Raw genomic sequence first — 17,256 nt, forward strand, 5'->3', positions numbered from 1 at the left:
GCATGCTAGAATGAGGATTAAAAACTAAGCGGTTTTAACGGCAAATGTCTCTAGATCTGAATGCGAGGTATGGGCACATAACGTGACCACAAAGGATGTGATATTTTTAGAAACTAAGCAACATGCTAGTTGAAGAAGATTCTCCTCTATTAAAAGCAAGTCAACGAATTCCATTTTCCGATGAACGCAACAAAAGATTGATACAATACCACGTCTTTCTGTTCACCAAGAGTCCTATTTGTATCCTCTCCCAGAAAGAAGGCAAGCGTGTCATATGCTTAATGTAGAATATGGAAATGTCCTTGGCTTATTCTATTGTTCTCTCCCTTGTTCTGATCACCTTCTTCACTTGTGCATGGAAAGTACTGTGTTTGTTTTGGTTGAAGCCTAAGAAGCTAGAAAGATGTCTGAGACGGCAAGGTCTAAATGGAACCTCTTACAGGCTTTTGTTTCAAGACCTCAGGGACAACATGAGAATGAGCAAGGAAGCCCAATCTCAACCCGTCACTCCTTTCTCCAACGACATCGCTCCTCGCTTGCTGCCTTTCATTCATCACTCCATCAAGAAATACGGTATGCATGCCATCAAAGTTGAAATACAATTGAACTTTTTAGCCATATGTATAATATCATTGATTAGACAAACTCAATTTCCTGGTATCAAACAATATACAATTTCAACTAACTAGAAGCTGTAATTTCTAGCTAAAAACCTGCTAAAGAAATATATTTCTGGTGTCTTTTCAGCAATTTAATCGAGATATACTCATGGAAATCAAGTTGACCAAATCCTGCTATAAGTTAGAATTTACAAGATTGAGTATTGCTTTTAGGGGCAAAGTCACATAACATATGAATGACAGCTATGTAGTAACCGATTGTTAGAAGGCTACTAAAACTACTTATTTTCTCTTGCAAATCGATATGCTGGATGGGTTTCAACTCGGGTACTCAGAATGTATCTGCTAGTTTAAGCACCTGACATACAGAAATGGGTGATATATGGAATCCGGTGGCCATTTGATGCCTTAATAAATCAAGTCTGTGAAAAATGGTTATTGCAGGGAAGCTTTGCTTTACATGGTTTGGGCCAACGCCAGTATTGAACATCATGGAATCAGACATATTGAAGGAAATATTTTCACGGATCAATGAATTCGAAAAGCCACATCCCAAGGCCACTGAAGATCTCTTAGTATCGGGGCTCATCATGGTTGAGGGTGAGAAATGGGTCAAACATAGAAAGATCATCAACCCGGCTTTTCACTATGAGAAGTTGAAGGTATTACTGCTTGTAGCTAATAGTTTTCTGACCAGATGCAACATCTAACGGAACTTAAAGTAATTAATTATAAAAAAACTTCATACATTCAATTCATTTAGCTTTTTAATTGTCGAATGATTACAGTTTGTAGTGAGTGCAACACGTTCAAGTTGCGAGGAGATGATTGGGGGATGGAAGAAGCAGAGTTTGGCTGGTGAAGTGGATGTTTGGCCTGACCTCAAGCATTTGACAGGTGATGTACTCTGTAGAGCTGCTTTCGGTGTTACCTACGACGCAGTCAAGAGCATCCTCCCTCTTCAACAAGAACAAATTGGCCTCACTAACAAGATTTTTCGGTTTGCGTTTATTCCCGGGTGGAGGTAAGTTGAGATTGATTTAGCAATAATTTATCTCGAGATCTTTAACTGTATCAAAAGCATATGACTAGAAAAAAGAGTAACAAACTTCAGTTTGACTTCCTCAATCCTTATCCATGGAGTCAGTTTCAACTTTCCGATTTTGCAAATCATGTGCCGGTCTTTCAGCATCTTGCCACGTAAGGAACTTAAAAAGTTTCTGAAGACAATTTTCTTATGATTTTGCAAATCATGGATGGTGGTTGGATTGTAATTGCAAGGCAGTATATAGGGCTTGCTGCAATTTTTTCCTGTCAAATCTTCTATCGAGCTTTTATCGAGATTGCTGTTTTCCAACTTTTAAACTCAATAGAATGGATGAAAATGGTTGAGTGCATTTACGTAGCAAGACACGCATAACTGTAGAAACTAAATTAACATGTAAAGTATTCATCTTGAAGTTAATTTGTATATAAAAGAAATGCAGCCTCTTGCCAACCAAACTGCAGAGGAGGATGAAAGAAATCGACCACAAAGTAAAAGGATTGTTGGAAGACATAGTGACCAAAAGAGAGAAGGCAATGAAGGAAGGAGGAGTCGATGATGATGATCTCTTGGGGCTGTTGCTAAAATCAAACATGAAAGAAATTCAAGAGTCTGGACATCAAAAGGGTATGAGCATAGAGGATGTGATTCAAGAGTGCAAAGGATTCAGCTTTGCGGGTCAAGAGACAACTTCTGTTTTGCTTACTTGGACTTTGATCTTGTTGAGCAAGTATCAAAATTGGCAAGACAAAGCAAGAGAGGAAGTCCTGCAAGTTTTCGGCAACAACGAACCCGATTTTGATGGGTTGAGCCGACTAAAAATTGTAAGGACTCTAGTCGCATAGTCTGCCGTTTATCTCGATTTCAAGACATATTATCCTGAATTTCTAAACTCACATCCAATAAATGATTTTCTGCACAAAAAAGAAAAAGAAAAAAGAAAGAACAAACAAAAAGGAAAGGCCAAAAAATGATGGAAAAGATTGTAACTACCTGACTTGAAATCTTGTTGATGTGCTTCCCTGCGCCTTCCCCCAAACCAAAAGTAAAAAAAAGGAATATTTAGGCGATAGTCACTCAAGTTAGGTTCTGCTAGTGATAGAAGTGAGACATATGTATTGTGCATTCTCATTCGAGTTACAACATAGATCACGTGAATGATATTATGTTTGAGAAATTTGGTCCACTAGGCAAGGTTTAGATAATTTAATCGTTGCATTCTCAATGTTTTTTTAGACGAAAACAAGCTGACAACAAATTGATTTATATGCAGGTAAGCATGATACTGAATGAGGTACTCAGGTTATATCCGCCTGGATTTATGACGATGAGAGCAGTTCACAAGACAACCAAGTTGGGAGATATACAAATACCTCCGGGAGTTGTGCTTCTTCTGCCCACGATCCTGATCCACCATGATCCAGAGATCTGGGGCGATGACGCCAAAGAGTTCAATCCAGAGAGATTCTCCGAGGGAGTCTCAAAGGCAACCCAGAACAAGCTATGCTTTCTCCCTTTCAGTTGGGGTCCAAGAACTTGCATTGGCCAAAACTTTTCTTTGGTTGAAGCCAAAGTTGCTCTCACCTTAATTTTGCAGAATTTCTCAGTGCGGCTATCTCCTTCTTACAAGCACGCCCCTATTCCTATGCTCACTATTCATCCCCAATATGGAGTCCCCTTGATCTTGACTAAAATCGGATCGAATTCCTCAGTTCGTATTTAACCAGATTCTGTGCTCTTGTTTTCTTCGTGCCGTGCATAGAACGGATTGTTCTGTTTGTTTAGAATAAAGGAAAAGTCTTTTAAACATTATATGCCTTCTTGACTAGAACAGTGGTTCCTAGTTAACGATACGGATTCATTTTGGAATTCTTCACTTGTCACCAGCATGCTCTTGTTGGATTGATCGTGTTGACTGGTTTTTACATACCCTTTCGGTTTCTTCCAAAAGAGTAGTTCCCACGGGAAATATCACTTGCCACCTTTAACAAGAGAAATAAATGATACGTATCTTCGAAATACGAATTGTTAACAGAGAGAGAGAACACTGCATGCAAGTATTTGTACTTGATTGAATACAAAGCAACAGGAACACAAGGAAGACCACTTCCCAAAAAGCACATCTTATTTCAAATTGACGTACAAATACTCGGGCATAAAGAATGTCACTCTATGAGTCCAAGAGATCACAACCTTTTTTTTTTTTGGTCGATAGATCACAACCTTATTTTACCAAGAAATTCCGATTCACGTACTAAATTAAACAATCAATAGACTAAACTTCCAACCATTGATTGTCGTCTTCTTTGAGATTCAAATAAGCCCAATATAAATGATATACTTCAGAACATCACTCTTTTCTCTTGGAGATTACATTGATCCCAGCTGTTGATCCAGTGTGATGAAATATGAAAGGTAGGTTTTTTGAGTTAATGCAATGAGATTGCCAAAGACCATTAATTTTTATATCAACATGCATGATGCTACATGATTACTTATTTCATTGGATTCTTTATTGTTCAGTCTATTTCAATATTGACAAGCGACCCCATAATTTTATTAGTTAGTTACCAAACGAATATGATTCTTCCCCCTCAAATCCGACAATAGATCTCCTATGCCTTTTAATTTTTACAAGTGGGTCCATTAGTTAGTAACTTACCAACAAAGTTTTTATAAGCATAAGTTCCAATAGTATATTACCATTGGGCCCATTCCTTATTTAGTACGGTACCAATAAAAAAATGATTTTCTGAACCTTAGATGCAATCATACATTACCCTTTATTTATAAACTCTGCAAGTGGACCCATTAATCAATTATTAACTTGCAAGCTCGTTGTAAATTTTACGATTGATGGTTGTAACTTATGGAAAAAAAAATATTATAACACTATAAATTCATAGTAGATTATTAACATTTTTTTTTAATTCCCGAGTTTGGCCGATAGTAGATTAGGAAATGCTGAGGTACTTACCGTTGGTTAATGGTTTTAAATACTTTACCACTCCAAATCGATAGTTGATTAGTTATAGTTGTTCAAATTTACAAGTCCTTTCCATGGTGAACTATGAAGTGGCGACATACTTTACTAGTAGTGTTAGTTCTTGATTGTAGTCTGCTGTTTATCTCGATTTCAAGACATATATTCTTGAATTTCAAAACTCACATCAAATAAATGGTTTTCTGCAACAAAAATAAAAAAAGAAAAAAGAAAGAACAAACGAAAAATGAAAGGCCAACAAATGAAGGAAAAAATTGTAACCACCCGACCTGAAATCTAGCTGTTGTTCTTCCCTACGGCTTCCCCCCAAACCAAAAGAAAAAAAAAAGGAGTGTCTCGGGGCAGTTGAGTCCATTGGTGGAGGAATAGCTGCGACCGCAGTGGCGCATAGCTTGAACGGGTCATTTGGGTAAACATGGCCTTCTCTTCATAAATTTCATGAATACAATTTATTTGTTGTTCTCCGCCACATAACATGCCGAGCAGAGCTTTGACATCCGTAAGAGATCTGCAGACTTGCTAAAGGGAAAAGCTCTGGTATCAGAAGCGAAAAGGGTTATGATGGAAGATATAGAAAAGGCGAGCCAGCATGCCTTGTGTCATACTCGATTGCTAAGTTAGAAATATGAGAATTTGGCGGGTAAGGTTGGACTTATGTCGCTCTGTCATGCAGGTTCTGGATCGTGGTGAGGAATTCGAGCTTCTGGTTGACAAGACGGAGGATCTTCGTTCTCCGGTCAGCAATCTACTATATTTGAATTCCATCCAAGAGCAATGTTTTCTTATCTTGTTAAACAAACTAGTTATTGGATGTAAGAGGCAGGATCTGGTTATCAGAAACTGAGTGATTGGTGCATCATTACTGATGGGTTAAAGGCAATCAATTAGATTGCAAAACACAAGTATACTATGGTTGTAGTCTTTCTTACATAGTTTGTTTAGTCACGTTCTCCTAAACTGATTGACCTACTAGTCCAGCCTACTTATTCGGGTCATCCAACAGTTATTTAATTGGTAGCCTAGAAATTCCGCTTATATGTGAACATCAATTCTTCCCCATTCGCTCAATTGAACAGATGCTGTAACGAAACACGGACAGTCCGTACTTGCGTCTTCTTTTAGGTTTTATGCAAACGTTCCGTTTTCTGATCGCTTCAGCCTAGATGATTTATCGAGTGCAATTGTCTGGTGAACTAGTTTAGAGTCTTTGGACCACTGCATAGTTCAGAGGGAAGCTGTTCGACTTGAACAATATTGGGGATACCCAGTTCACTGCCATCTGTTCCTATTCCTCTTCGCATTCCTTTCGCCATATTGTTTCTGGCAACTCAGCGGATTTCATGCTGCTTGAAGGGACGTATCGAGAACCGAAACAGAACGATCACGCAGAAAACAGAGAAAATAGACGATGCACGAATTTACCCAGGTTCACCCTCGATTAGGGTTACGTCCTGCAAAGAGATTTCACTATGTTTTTCGGTTTATAGCCACTCAACTCGTTACAATGATCAGAAAAAACGAGCAAAATATATATATGCCCCAAACGGGCCTAAAACCTAAACCTATATCAAATCTCTTAATCTCGCACTATACGGGCCAGCCCAAACCCGTTGAGGTTTCGGGGGCGCTGCCCCCGAGCCCCCGCCCGCTCACCGGCGAGCGGGGCAGCCTTCCGCTGACCGGGCAACGGAACCCCCGTCGGGGGGCGCGCCCCCGAACCCCCGCCCGCTGACCGGGCAGCGGGGCACCCGTGTCGGGGGCGCTGCCCCCGAACCCCCGCATTCCGCACGCATGGGTCACATGTCGTCGGACAACACTTCAGTTTCCCTAAGCTCACGTGGGCGTACCCGGTGTGAGAAACAAGAGTCCCCGAAGTATTCGCCAACTCCAACACTGCTGTCTCTGCCGACCTGCTTTTGAGTCTTTGTTGCTAGGTTTTGCATCAAATTATTTCTTTAAACCACAGAACAAATTGAGGGTTGTAGACCTTACTAAGAAATGTTATATGAACTTGTTAGAGATTTAGCTACCAGACCAGCAAAAAACTACTCATCATAATGGCTATAATTCTCTACTGCTTTCCAATTGTCCACTTTCCACTACCCAATCTTCTCATATCAAATGGATGGAAGGAGGGGCGGAAATTCATGATCAATTTTTATTTGGATCTCCAAATTCAGTAGGAGAACTGCATGACCTACGTAGCTTTAGTCGTTTCCATCGTAGTTTATAAGGTTGATAAGCAATGGAAGGATGTGTCGTAGGGAAAGCATTTTTTTGTGAAGCGCTCGAAAGCTCAGATGCGCCTAGAATAGATGTATTTGGAGCAAAAACAAAGATTACTGTCTTTTGGCCTAAAGAATTAAGGATCTCGATGTCCGACTGACGTGAGTTTTGTACTTGCAGGCTCAAGATGTCAGGCAGCAGGGGAACCAAATGAGAAGGAAGTTGTGGCTGCGCAACTTGAAAATAAAGCTGATAGTTCTCGGCACCATTGTTACTCTGATTCTGATCAAAGTTTTGACTATTTGTGATGGCTTCAAGTGTTAATGGAGCGACGCTACTCTGATATTCTATAAATCCTCCATAAGTTTAAGGTTTTTTTTTTATATTGTTGACACCTGATATTTAGCCAATACGTCATACAAAAAGGTAAAAAATTGAGATTAAAGTTTTTGATCGCGACATGGCCCGTTTCTCATTCAAAAAGAGTCGTTTCAGTTTTTTTTAGTCAAATTTCAAGTTCCATCATACTTTGTTTAAGTCAAGACATTGATTTGGCCAATAATCTTCTGAAGTGTTAAGAGTTTACTTTTTGATCAAATTACTGAAGTTAACCACTGGTCAAATTTTTCAAAAAAATTGAAAAATCGAAAAACCTCTAAATCAACTCATTTTTACCTTAGGGTGCGTTTGTTTACGGAAAATGTATCATTTCTAGAAAATACTTTCTAGAAACTCATTTTTCAGGAAAATGAGTTCATTTTCTGGTGTTTGGCTAAAACCTAAAAAAGACTTGGAAAGTATTTTCCGTTGTTTAGTGAGGAAAATTTGATGATGAAAATTATCGAAAATTTTGTTGTTTTAAAATTATTTAAAATTATTTTCCTCTTTTTTTTTTCTTTTTCCTTCTTCTTCCTCCCATCCGTCTCTCCACCTCACCTGTCGTTCCTTCCTCCTCTCTACTAGCACCACCGCAGCCATCTCCGATGACCTCGCCTCCCTCTACACCGACTCCGTCCACCTCGGCCGCCTCGTCCTCGACCTCGGGTGAGCTCGAGCTCACCGGGATCTTGCAAGGCCTTGGGCGAGCTCGCCTCGCCAAATTTACCTCGAGCTCGAGCCGAGGCCGGCGAGGTCACGGCTCACCGGAGGCTCGCTTGGATCGGCCGAGCCTCGAGCTCGCTGACCTGCGTCTTGGCCGGTCGCCGAGGCGGCGTGGCCGGCGGAGGAAGAAGGAGGAAGGAAAAGAAAGAAAAGAGAGAAGAAAAAGAAAGAAGGAAAAAGAATAGAAAAGAAAATGAAAAGAGAATAAAATATTAAAAATAATAAAAAATTCGATATCTCAAAAATAAAAATAATTAAACATTCGATTTTTTTTAAAATTATAAAAATAATTTCATTAATCAAGAACCCGTGCATGGTCTTTGTGAGCTAGACTAGAGCGAGAGCATCGGGGACTGAGCACGGCTTTTGTGGACCCAAGTTCAGGTGTTGGAGCAACAAGTATGGGCATGAGGGGTTTTGTCATGCCTCGAACCCTATCGAGCGCACGACATCCTCTTCCTGGCCGATTCAATGCGATATCCCATGTCACGCCTCGAACCCCATCGAGCTCGCGACATCCCGCCTCCGGTCGAACAGAGTGCGACGTCCCAGGAATAACGTCGCTGACCTAACGATCCATCAGAGTTAACTCGCGGCGGAAGCAATAAAAAAATCCCGGACATTAAAATTGGAGAACACCAGGAAGGAACAAATCGTCAAACCACCAAGCATATATTACACTTCCAAATATTTACATCATCCGCCAATACAAACCACAAAATAATTTATAAGCACACCAAACTATAAACTCCAAACCACCAAAATATCAACATCAGCTCTCTAGGTCAGCACTATCCAAAAATGGGGCGCATCCTCCTCCCAGAACTATCCCCTACGCCCTCTCGAAGGCGTCCACTCTGACTCACTGTCCTCGGCATTACCACCTGAATCCTCCGCAGCTGTCTGCTCACCCGACGACTCCGAGTCGACCTCAATCTCGACATTTAGGTGGGGGCTCTGAAATGGTTTGGTTGAAACAACCATGAGATCATATATCAATAAGTCACAACCTAAGCCCCACCTAGGCTATCACGTAATTCCAGACACATCCAAACGCGCAACCAAACAACCACACAACCAGCAATCAAACATTCACACATACCGGACTCTCTCGCATACGCACCATGCACGTTAGCCCACAATCCCAACATACAATTCTTGCACACATGCCATCACACACTTTCCACATATCAATACACACGCCAATCATACCACAGCAGTACATCACAGCCGCGCGCGTGCCTCGATTATAAAGCAAAACCTACTTGGGCACGTCTCATACCATGCCTAGCAGATTTTACCCCATAATCGCGCACTGCATTACGCGATACAAACACACTCGCACACCAACTCACGCCACGCGTCACTTTCTCAAACCTCGCACCTCAAGCCAATTCCCGCTCATTCTCAACCTTTCCACCACTACCGCGCCCGCGTAAAACGCATCAGGCCAACGGTCTTCTGACCTCGTCAGGCATCGACACCCCGTCGGGCCGGGCATCGTCACCTCGTCAGGGACGGCATCGTCCCGCGTAAACGAACACGCCTCAGGACGGAATCCTACACACACTTTCCTTCTACCGCGCCGCGTAAACGCATCAGGCCAACGGTCTTCGACCACGTCGGGCATCGTCACCCCGTCGGGCCGGGCATCGTCACCTCGTCGGGGACGGCATCGTCCGCGTAAACGTACATGCCTCAGGACGGACCTCACCCCGCGTAAACGTACACGCCTCAGGGTCTCACCTTTCAAACCAATCCTACATTCCAGTACCTTCATTCCACTCAAACCACATTTGTCACACGGCCACACCTACACACTGCCAAACACGCACACCTCACACGCATTTCACAATTTCACATTCTCGTCACACGAACACGCCACCCAATCACACATTCTTGGCACGCGAATACAATACGCGAATGCACTATCACACCACCACATCTCACGGCCAAACACACACGGCATATCACCAATCCACATTCAAACACACATTCAGGCTCAATTCCCGCCACAAGGGCAGCAACCATTCAACCTCGACACCCCCACCATTCCGCTAATAAAAACGAACATCCAAAGAATCGGGGTAAAATTGGGCAGTTTATACAGTGACCGAAATCCCATCAAAATAAATAGTAAACGAACTCCAAAAATTCTCAATTTTGGATATGTCACAAAACACATCCCGATAAACATTTCTTATGAAGAACACAAAATCCGGTTCAAACTGCAACCATGCCTTTTTGTCCCTTGAAATCAGACCAAAATCAGTTTGCTCCAACAGAATATTTTGTCCTCAAAATACATTTATTTCAACACCCAAATCACCTTGAAAATCTTTTAAATTTTTATATGTTATATCCACAAATTTACCCAACAACTTTTGTGAAGGAAGTATTTTGAAAATACGCCTGGAAAAATTTATAAAAATTCGAACAGACCCGAAGGTCGGGTAAACAGTAAATCGGGCAGTTTTATTTCGGTCCAAAGATGGACTTCCGAATGACATCAAATGATTTCCAAAAATTCCCAAATTAATATATGTTATACGTCAAAATGTTGGAAACAACTTTCATGAAGAAAACTTCCTCAAATTCGACCCTCAAAATTTTCTACAAAAATAGAAAACCGGGTGGGTACAGTAACCGCGAATCCGCGATTCACCCCGAACCTCACGGATTCAAGCCCGAATCGATTTCTACCGAATTCCAACAGCCAAAACTCATTTCCCGACATCTAATCCAACCCGCAACAACCACTAACAGTCATACTCAGCCACCAATAGCCATGATTAACCACCAATAATCATGATCAATACCTTAATCACCCTCTAAATCCTCTAAACTATACCCGAACGAGTCCGAAAATACCCGACGTCCTAAATAGGGATTAGATCGCGACTTACCGGACTCTAGACTAACTCGGCTAGAGCGGAAAGGTGGAACGGCTGGCCGGCGTGGCTCCGGCGAAACTCCGGCGAAACTCCGGCGAGAGAGAAAATGAAGGAAAATGGAGAGAAAGTAGAGAGAAAAGGTGGGAAAATGGGGAGAAAATTTCTGAAGAGGGCTGGTCTGCACGTGAGAGTGAGTGAGGAGAGAGAGAGATCAGCCAACTTGGTCAAATAATTTAATTAGGGGTGCCATGTGTCAAGCTTAGGTAAAAAGGACTAAAATGCCCCTAATTAAATGGTTCCTATTCATTCTTATCTAAAAAGAGAGGGGCAAAAGGGTCAATGGTCCCCAAGGATGCAGCTGATATTTATCCATAATTATCCCAATTTATCCAAAAAAAATTCTGATCCAAAAATTAGCCCAGGGGCAAAATGGTAATTTTCCGGTCCCGGGGCGAAATTCCAATTTTCGCACGTAAGCGTTCCATATGTGCGTGGCCAACATAATGTGGTGTCGGAATCGCGAAATTCACTTTCTAAGCCCTCGAAAATCAATTGCGAAGTTCCGGGAATAAAATAATATTATTTTTCGAATTTTTGTCGAAATTCCAATTTTTGGCCAAAACCACTCTAAATGTGCGTGGCCACCCCAAAATGACCTTGGCCGCGAAAAATAACCTCAAACGGCCTCCGAATCCAGCCTCGGTGCCCACAGGGGCAAAACTGTAATTTCTGAGTTCTGGGTCGAAATTCCATTTTTCGACCGTACTTACCCCAAACATCATTAGCCACACTAAAATGACGTCATCCTCGTAAAAATAGTCGCGCACGACCTCGAAAATCGACATCCAAGTCCGGATCCAATTTCGCGATCAAAATCGCCCAATCTCAATTTTAGGGTCTCTCACTAACGGGCGGCTGTTTAGGGATTACGCGTATCGACCTATGGTTATTCGAGTCATGGCGACCTCGATCGTCACCGAAGGTCGACTCATGATCGAGTTCTTAGGTCCACGTACATTTCCCTAGGTAGCCATTCCCTAAAGGTTAGTATCCCGAGAATGATCAGTTCCGGGTGAGACTTACTAAAATGAAATGAGAAATAACATCTATTTCATTGATTCCGGAAATAGGTCGAAATTCAGGATGTTACATCCCAGGGTATCGCCGACCTCACTTATAAATAATAGAGATTTAAATTAAACAGCGGAAACCTTAAAATACCCGGACAATTAAACTAGAGTAATCAGGGAGAATACACATTTTCATTTCCATTATCAAACTTATAAAATATTTACAAGTTACAACCATCATATACAATTGCACACCGTATTACAAACCATCGACAGCAAAAAGGGTTCGATGACCTGGTATTCTAACCTCAAAAAAGGTACTCTTCCAAAAACCTATTCTCAACCCCGGTACTAGCCCTACGCCCCTTACTCGGTGTCCACTCTGAGTCCGACTCCTCGTCGACCGAATCTGAACTCCCTTGAACGGTCTGCTCCTCCGAGGACTCCGGCTCTGCCTCAATCTCAATCGGATGATTAATGTCCTCCGATTCGGCTGGAACTTCATACTGATCCTCCTCAGCCGGTCCCCCGAAGAAGTCGTCCTCAGGTACGAAATTGGGATCCATAAACAGCTCGAACGGGAGTATATACTCCGGTTCTTCCTCAGGCTCCTCAGACTCATCATGCTCACTCTCGGGTTCTGCCTCGGGCTCTACCTCCTCTAGTTCCTCTTCGAGAATTGGTTCTAAATCTATGTCCATCGGGTCGAATTCTGCTTGCGATCCTTCGGGCTCGGGTTCGTGCTCAGCCCCTGAAGATCCTTGAGCTGCTGGAGCTGGATGCAATCCAGATTGCACTAAACTAGTTTCCACACTAGTCAATTCTCCGTCTATAGGGGGTATGGCAGACGGGTCCCAATCTCCAACCAAATCAAAAGGAACATCAAAACCCCTAACGGGCCCGAACTCATCGACCCCATCCAGGAAGAACCAGGCCGTGTATACATGGGTCTCCCATAAAGGTAGTCCTTCTTCTACAAAGACCGTAGTAGTGTGCTTAATCCAGGTCATGTTATCGCCCATAGGAAACTCTGCAACCTCATACTCGGTGTGCACTGGTACTCCAAAACATTCCGGTGGCAGTGGCGGAGGATTCATGGTTCAGGTCGGAGTTCTGAAATATTTGGTTGAAATAACCGTGAGAATATATCTCAGTAAGTACACCCCTAAACCCCACCTAGGCTATCACGTACCTCCAGACATTCATACAAAACACAATCACATACATTCAATCATCAAATCGCAGGCACATTAATCATTCTTACCCGGCCTATCATGAGGGCTACCTGCACATTAGTCCCAATCACATCATATGCAATCACATGCATGCTTAAATCACGTTTCACGCATTTCCACTTGCCCCATCACATTCCTTTCCATACCACTCGCCAGTGACCCGCATTACAGTACACGCCTTAGGTTCACTGCGACCAATTATCCCAACACTTCAGGGCCCGCGTTACAGTACAAACACACCGTCAACATACAAATTGGCATTTTTCTAGATCCAAACTACGCCAAATCAATTCCGGCTCTTCACGACATTTTCACGAAATTCAGAGCCGGATCTAAATATCCAATTTGCGTACCAAACCGAGCACCACAGCATTTGAATCAGCCAAACACAGCCCCCTTCAGTCTCTAATTTTTCCACCAAAATTCCCAAAATTCAATCCTAAGGCCCGCCAAACATTTCCGCACTTAAAATCGCACAATTCCACACCCAAATAAACCCGATTTCACCCCAAAGATTCTCCTTCGATACTCGACGTCCTAGCTAAGGTTTAGATCGTGACTTACCGAGCCCTAGACTATCTCGGCTAGAGCGACAAGTGGCGGCGATTGGCGGGGACGGCGCGGCTTGGCTAGGCGGACGGCGATCGGCGCACGGCGGCGGCACGGCTTCCTTGCCATGGGTCACGGCCACGGGTGAGGAGAGAGAGAGAGAGATGGATGGCACGGGGTGGTGATGGTGGTGCGGTACGGCGGCGTGGGACGGCGGCACGGCGGGCTGTGAGCGGCGGCGCCGGCGTACGGGCGAAGGGAGGGGCGATCGGCGGTGAGAGAGGGAGAGAGAGAAAGCTCACGGTGGGGAGGGGGCTGGCCGGAGAGAGAGGAGGGAGAATGAAGAGAGAGAGAGAGAGAGTCTTGACTCAAATAGTGAAACTTGGACCAAAATGGCAAATTACAATCTTGCCCCTCTCTCACAAACGAAATCAACGGCCCAGATTCGATCTTATCTTGAAACCGACGGCTGAAATCGAATCTTACCCAAAATATCCAAGGGCAATTTGGGAATTTCATAAAATTTCAAGGGCAAAATTGTCATTTTTCAAAACTAGGGCAAAAATTACCAAAATACTCCTCCCTCATAAAACATGCCCTTCCTAAATTCCCAAGGGCAAAATGGTCCTTTCTCTCATTTCTCGCCAAAATTGAATTTTTCTGAAGGAATCGGGACAATCCAAAATTACACGTTCTAACCGCAACGTCGTCCTAACGTCCCGTTGTGACTTCCTAATTTTTCCGATGTCCAATTTGGGCTCAATTAAATAATTAAATTTTATTAAACGCAACTCGAGCATTTCTCAAACTAACGGGCGGCTTTTTGGGGAAATTCGCATATTCGACCTGTGACTGATAATAAATCGAGTCACGTGCAAGTTCATTTGGTTCGCGATGACTTCGGTTGTCATTTAAATCGCGAGGATCAATCACTAGATCCGAGGGGCACGATCGTTTGGTATAAGTTCAGGATCGTTCATCAATTCATTTCGTGGTCCAGCGGAATCACCCGCGATCCACTACTATGACAATGGCGAACTGACCCCTAGTTATCCTCGGGTCGGCCAACAGTAGCTCAAAATGTCACCTCGACGATTTTATGGTCGAAAGTCAATTCGCGATCGAATTTTCTCTTAGTCGTACGAATTTAAATCTCCAGTCAGCCTTTCCCCAATGGTTAGTATCCCTGGAATGATCAGTTCCGGGTGAGAACTTCCTACGAGTACATTCATAAAACTCAGTATTTTATAAATCTCAAATTGACCAATTTTCAGGATGTCACGGGTTTGGGCTCGGCCTTGATGGTCTCGGGCGGGGGTTGGTGAGCTCAGCCTCGCTGGCCCGCGCTTGTGGCTGGTTGCCGGCCTCGGTGGTTAGCGACTGGCGGAGGGAGGAAGAAGGAAAAAGATAAAGAAAGAAAAGAAAGAAAGAAAAGAAAAGAAAAGAAAAGAAATTAAAAAATCCAAGATGAGTAATTCTGGAAAGTGTTTTCACCTTCTTAGATTATGAAATTCACTTCCTAATTTTATACATAAATGTTAATATTTAAATGAATACGTGTAGTTTATGAACTTTAGGATAGTTAATTGTATAATAATTGGAGAGTCAAAATATTTAAATATTAAACCACACATTTGTCTAACAGCTTAAAGTTAGTAGTGGTTCCACAAAATCTCACACTAGACATTGGTTTGATAAGGAAAAATTGCAGTGAGCCCTACATACTATCTTGCAATGGCAATCCAACCACCGTCCATGATTTGCAAAATCATTACTAATTGTCTTCAGAGACGTTTCAAGTTCCTTGCATGGCAAGATGCTTAAAGATCGGCACATGATTTGCAGAATCATAAGAAATGTGGAAGGTTGCAACTGAAGTTTATTATTCTTTTTTCTTGTTAAATGCTTTTGTAGCAGTTAAAGATCTCGGATAAATTGTACCAAATTAATCTCGACTTACCTCCACCTGGGCATAAAGACGAATTGAACAATTTCGTAAGCGAGGTCATTTTGTTTTTTCGAAGGGGGGGGGATGCTCTTTGCTCGGTCGTAGTTACCACCTAAAGCGGCTCTCTAGAATACATCACCGGTCAAATTTGAAGGTGAGGCCACACATCCACTTCGCTAGTCAAACTTTGCTTCTCCCATCTGCTAATCATCTCCTCACAACTGGAACATGTTGCAGTCACTATGTACTGTAATTTTCAACAATCAAAAAGCTAATAGATTGAATGTAGGTAGTTTTTGTTATTAGGTTTCCATGGACTCCGAATGTCGGGTTCGGTTACCTTGAAATATGATGGGATTATTAATTATTTTAAGTTTCGTTAGATGTTGCATCTGGTCATGAATCTTTTAGCACCAAGCAGTAAAACTGTCAACTTTTCATAATGAAAAGTCGGGTTGCTGATCTTTCTGTATTTGGCCCATTTCTCATCCTCAATATTGACGAGCCCCAATAGTTAGAGATCTGCAATGGCCTCAGGATACGGCTCTTCAAACTCATTTATCCGTGAAAGAATTTCCTTCAACATGTCTGAGTCCATAATGTTCAGTGCAGGCGTTGGCCCTGACCATGTAAAGCAAAGCTTCTTTACGATAACCATTTTCTATAGACATCATTTATTAAGGCGTCAAATGGCTACCGGATTCCATATACAACCTATTTGTGAACGTCCGGTGCTTAAACTGGCAGATAAATTTTAGGTACCCAACTTGAAACACTTCTAACTGATCGATTTGCATAAGAAAATAAGCAGTTTTAGTAGTCTTCCGACGGTCGCTGACTCCAAAGTTGTCTTAGTGTGTCATGTGACTTTGCCCCTAAAAGCAACACTCAGTGTCGTAAAATCTGCCTTATAGCAGGTTTTGTTCGACTTGCTCTCCATGAATATATCTCAATTAAATTTCTGAAAAGACACTAGAAATATGTTTCCTTTAGCAGGTTTTTAGCTAAAAATTACAGCGTCTAGAGTTGAAATTGTACATTGTTTTTTGCCGGGAAATAGAGTTTGTCAAATCAATAATGTTATACCATTGGCGTGAAAAATTCAACTGTATCTCAATTTTGATGGCATGGGTACCGTATTTCTCGATGGAGTGATGATAGATCTGATTTTGATTCGAAACACGAATTATTAACTCTTTGATAAGTCCCTTATATTAAAAAGAGAAAGAAAACACTGCGTGCAAGTCCTTGTGCCTGACTGAATACAAAGCAACAGAAACACATGGTAGACCACTTCCCGACGTACTTTTTCCTCTTCTGAATGCATCATACTCAATAAGATTTATTCCTGCCCATGCAATCTTACATGTATAAATTTCAAGACAGTTTGGGAGTGAACCGTAGCCCAAATATTTGACGGCCAAAAATGCCAAAAAAGAGCAAGAACTTGTACCCTCAAGACAAAATTATGTCCTTCGGACAAATATAAACCAACTTTTCGAATAACCCCAAAAAGAGCACAAAGTTTTGCTCGGGGAACAAAAACATCCATTAGCATTTCCGG

The 17,256-nt window shown here is 42.3% G+C and overlaps 2 protein-coding genes and 1 pseudogene across 2 annotated transcripts; 2 read left to right on the top strand and 1 right to left on the bottom strand.

Moving 5' to 3' along the window:
- The first annotated feature begins 1,075 nt into the window (after nt 1–1,075).
- Nucleotides 1,076–3,534, top strand: LOC115664759 (cytochrome P450 72A397-like). Its single transcript, XM_030586645.2, has 4 exons — nt 1,076–1,282; nt 1,409–1,644; nt 2,108–2,489; nt 2,939–3,534. Exons 1-4 carry the CDS (start codon nt 1,112–1,114, stop codon nt 3,386–3,388), a joined length of 1,239 nt encoding a protein of 412 aa, XP_030442505.2. The 5' UTR covers nt 1,076–1,111; the 3' UTR covers nt 3,389–3,534.
- Nucleotides 3,535–4,725: 1,191 nt separating this feature from the next.
- On the top strand, nt 4,726–7,219 carry LOC130139788 (vesicle-associated membrane protein 721-like). The gene is made up of 4 exons (XM_056317490.1): nt 4,726–4,764; nt 5,156–5,248; nt 5,343–5,405; nt 7,076–7,219. Exons 1-4 carry the CDS (start codon nt 4,726–4,728, stop codon nt 7,217–7,219), a joined length of 339 nt encoding a protein of 112 aa, XP_056173465.1.
- An 8,423-nt stretch (nt 7,220–15,642) lies between these two features.
- Nucleotides 15,643–16,350, bottom strand: LOC130139789 (cytochrome P450 CYP72A616-like; annotated as a pseudogene).
- Between the last annotated feature and the right edge of the window lie 906 nt (nt 16,351–17,256).

The sequence above is a fragment of the Syzygium oleosum genome, unplaced genomic scaffold (assembly GCF_021117445.2).
Source record: "Syzygium oleosum isolate NSW1041296 unplaced genomic scaffold, Sole_v2.1 Sole_v2.13, whole genome shotgun sequence".
Lineage (NCBI taxonomy): Eukaryota > Viridiplantae > Streptophyta > Magnoliopsida > Myrtales > Myrtaceae > Syzygium > Syzygium oleosum.